Genomic DNA, 3,333 nt, shown 5'->3' with positions numbered 1-3,333 from the left:
GTCTTCAGAAGTTGCGCATGGTTATTCATCTCTGGTCTAGAAGCACAGAGCTCTGTAAATGCTCCCAGCCACCACGATGGTAATTTCTTCGTCCAGCATAGAAGTCCAGCCTGTCAAGCTCTCGGTGTCATCAACACAGTGTGCCTCTTCTCAGTTCTGGAGAACTATACAAATGATGTCTGTCTGATGTCTGTCCTGCTCCCATGCTAGTTCATTAATAGCTTCATTGTAATTTTGTCACCTCTCTTCTAACTTGCTAATTTTTTCAGGTCTGTTTCTATGAGACTATTGAGTTAACCTCAGAAGTTGGTGCTTGCCTACCTGTACCTTGTACCTCACTGGTGCTGTGGATGTTTAGTCTGTTTTAATTTCGAAGGTCCTCCAAATTCTCCTAAGTAGTCTAACTCCTGGTTTTCAAAGTCAGTGCTTCCTTGTAGGCTTCCTCCTGGTTTTCTCCCTCACCCTGACAACTCTGCCTGTACAGACAGGAGTAGATGCCCTCATGGGCTCATTAGCGGTTCCTGCAACTCCGTTCTTTATTCGGCAGTAAGTGAAGGCTGCGTGACTCTCTTTTTTCTGCTCCCCCTTGCCTTTCCCTTCTCATAGCCACGAAACAAACGTGTCCCTGGTGCCTCCGCTCCTCGAGAATCCTGGCGAGAACTGTGGCCGTTTTAGGCTGGACAGGCTCTTTTGTCTGGTTTTATGTGCCTTTAAACTTGCGGAGCCCCGTTGTTCTAGGGGTTGTATATCCTTGGTCCCCAGCGGCCCTCAGCACCTCACCGCCGGCGGCGCGGGGCGGCCGCGCTCGTTCTTCGGCTCCTGCGGGGCTGCTGCCGCCGCCTTGGCTACGGGTTCGGGAGCGAGCACCGCGCTCCGGCACCGCACCGCCGTCCCCGGGTACCCGAGCGCGGCGGGGCGAGAGGGGGGGCAGGACGGGGGGCTGGAGGCCGCCCAGCCCTGCCCCGGTGCCCGCCTCGGGCGCTCCGAGCGGCCGCTGCCGGCGGGAGCTCCGGAGCCGGCCGGGGCTGTCGGCAGCAGCCTCCGGTTCGGCACTCGCGGGGTTGGGCTCTGGCGAAGGGACTGCGGGGTATGCCACGAGGCCATGGGAAAGCGGCTCGGGAAACTTCCCTGCCAGGAGCAGCGAGCAAGTGTCCGGCAGCTGCCTGTTGTAGCTGGTGAAAGTTGTTTCGGTTCACACCGGCCCTGGGTGTTTGGGAGCTCCGGGAAGGTGAAGGACACGACGGCGAGCCGAGGGCTGCAGTGATGGCACGGCAGGACCACGGCTGCAGTCGCTTCTCTTTATTTCTGTTGAAGGAGGGTGGTGGTTTGCCAGTTCATTTTGGGCGTTCACACCTGTGAAATTTGATAATGAATCCCTTGCGTGTCTCTATGTAACAGACCATGTAACAAAGGACCATTTATTCGTAAATATGGAGGGCGATTGTAAGTATGAATCTGTTTTCTTGGAGGTTTTGACTGCTCCTGTCCTTGCAGGCTTTTTGGATGCCTTGCCAGAAGAGCTGCATCTGGAGTATTACAACTGCAGAGCAAAGAATATCATTGGGAATTATGTAAGAATTTTAAAAATGCTGACTGGTGTGGACACCATGAGATAGGACTTTTTACTGTTCTTCAGGTTGCCAACTCTTGACTCACTTAGCTCCCAACTCTAGGAGATTATCAGAACGCCAAAATATCCTTCAATTCCAGTATACCAAATAGAGTACTGAAACAGCTGCTGGTCTGTATGCTCTGCCATAATGTCCTCTTTCTGCCTGAGATCCCTCGCTCAAATTGTCCCATCTGATCTTACTCCTTATATAAAGTCAAAGAAGTTGACTTAAGGGTAATAGTAGGAGCATTTAGAGGAATTCTCTGTTAATAACAAAAATCTCAGCTTCTTGCCTTGAAGTTTCAGGAAAGCAAAAACCAGTTTTCTCGGCTTAATGAAGTTTCTTTTTTAATTCTGGATATCTTTTTTCAGTTTAGTTGTCAGATCACTCTTTTGTTTTTAAGTCTTCAGTAATAGACATGCTTTTCTTTTCCCCCTTTTTAGATAAATGCTGTTAGTTGTACAATGGAAAAATCATCTGCTTCAGTTGAAAGCTTTAAATGCATCTACAAAAGCAATTTGGTAAGTGTTGAGGAAAGGCAAAATGTTCCTCTTGTCACCTTTGAATGAATTAATTTACGCTGATGTTAATTTCAGTTACAAAAGGCTTCTGAGATATAGCTAATTGTGATGTGTCACCTGGGTATATACTCTCGAATCCTGAGATCAGTGAATTGCAGGCAGGTATTATAGACCCCTTTAGTTCACTGAGGAAAAGAGCCAATCAGGACAATTCCATGTTAGCAAGGCAGCAGCTGGATCCCAGCTTTGAAATATTTTCATTGCAAACCACATGAAAGGGGCCAGTGCTTAGCGCAGGAAACTGGATGTGTCAAGGAGAGAGAAGAGAGTGAGTCAAAGCAGTGCCCTAGATAGAGTCACAAAGCACAAGATGAAACAATAAGAGATGAGAACGAGAGCAGCAAGAGGTGATCAAGTCATTGACTGACAGGAAGAAATCTATAGATTTTAACAGATCTGCAGTTCTGGAGTGCTTTTCCAGAAAAGAGGGTGTAGAGACTGAAAGCATTTTGTTCATAACTGCAAGAGCATGTGATTGTGATGAAAGTGATCCGTGTCAGACTGGGCAGCTCTATTTTTGCCTCAAGTATTTACTGAAAGACAGTTCCCTGTTTTGGAATCTAGTGTTCACTTACATCTTTGGAAATTTTTCAGCTCTCTGCTTTCAAGAACACGGGCATCCAACCATCGTCTGCCTTTGGACTGGGAGGACAGCAAACATCAAGCTTCTGCCTCACCTTCAAGTGGTGCTTTGTTTGGACAGACTGCCAGTGGCTGTCCAGTGCCTCTGGACATCACGTCACCTCAGCGTCTGCTGCAGTCACCAGCACCACCGCCTCAGAGAAGTTATTTACACCCAAGAGCGAATTATCAGCTGAAGAGTGGCAACAGTTTGAAGCAAAGGAGTTCACCATTGGAAAGATTCCTCTTAAGCCACCCCCATTAGAACTTTTAAATGTTTACGACCTTTTAAGTTTATTCAGAAGTAACATGTTTTGAAATCAAATCAAAGGCTTCCATTTTGTTACTTTTTGTCTCCTCTCTCAAGTCTCTTCTGCAGGAATAAACCCCCAGTTATAAACATTGGAACACTGTATTTTTGTCATTTCTTGGTTATTTTGGATAGATGTTTTACATCTAAGAAATTAAGTGTTGACTCTCTGCCCTCACTGTTTGTCCTAAAGGTGTCTGTATCACTG

The 3,333-nt window shown here is 47.3% G+C and overlaps 1 protein-coding gene across 1 annotated transcript; it reads left to right on the top strand.

Moving 5' to 3' along the window:
• The first annotated feature begins 1,045 nt into the window (after window positions 1-1,045).
• LOC108640168 (nucleoporin-like protein 2) lies at window positions 1,046-3,228 on the top strand. The gene is made up of 3 exons (XM_018075211.2): window positions 1,046-1,571; window positions 2,057-2,134; window positions 2,789-3,228. Exons 1-3 carry the CDS (start codon window positions 1,431-1,433, stop codon window positions 3,131-3,133), a joined length of 564 nt encoding a protein of 187 aa, XP_017930700.1. The 5' UTR covers window positions 1,046-1,430; the 3' UTR covers window positions 3,134-3,228.
• Window positions 3,229-3,333: the final 105 nt, after the last annotated feature.

This window comes from Manacus vitellinus, unplaced genomic scaffold (assembly GCF_001715985.3).
Source record: "Manacus vitellinus isolate BGI_N305 unplaced genomic scaffold, ASM171598v3 scaffold_3_pilon, whole genome shotgun sequence".
Lineage (NCBI taxonomy): Eukaryota > Metazoa > Chordata > Aves > Passeriformes > Pipridae > Manacus > Manacus vitellinus.
The sequence above is the reverse complement of the archived record's forward strand: the minus strand, read 5'-3'. Positions and strand labels throughout refer to the sequence as shown.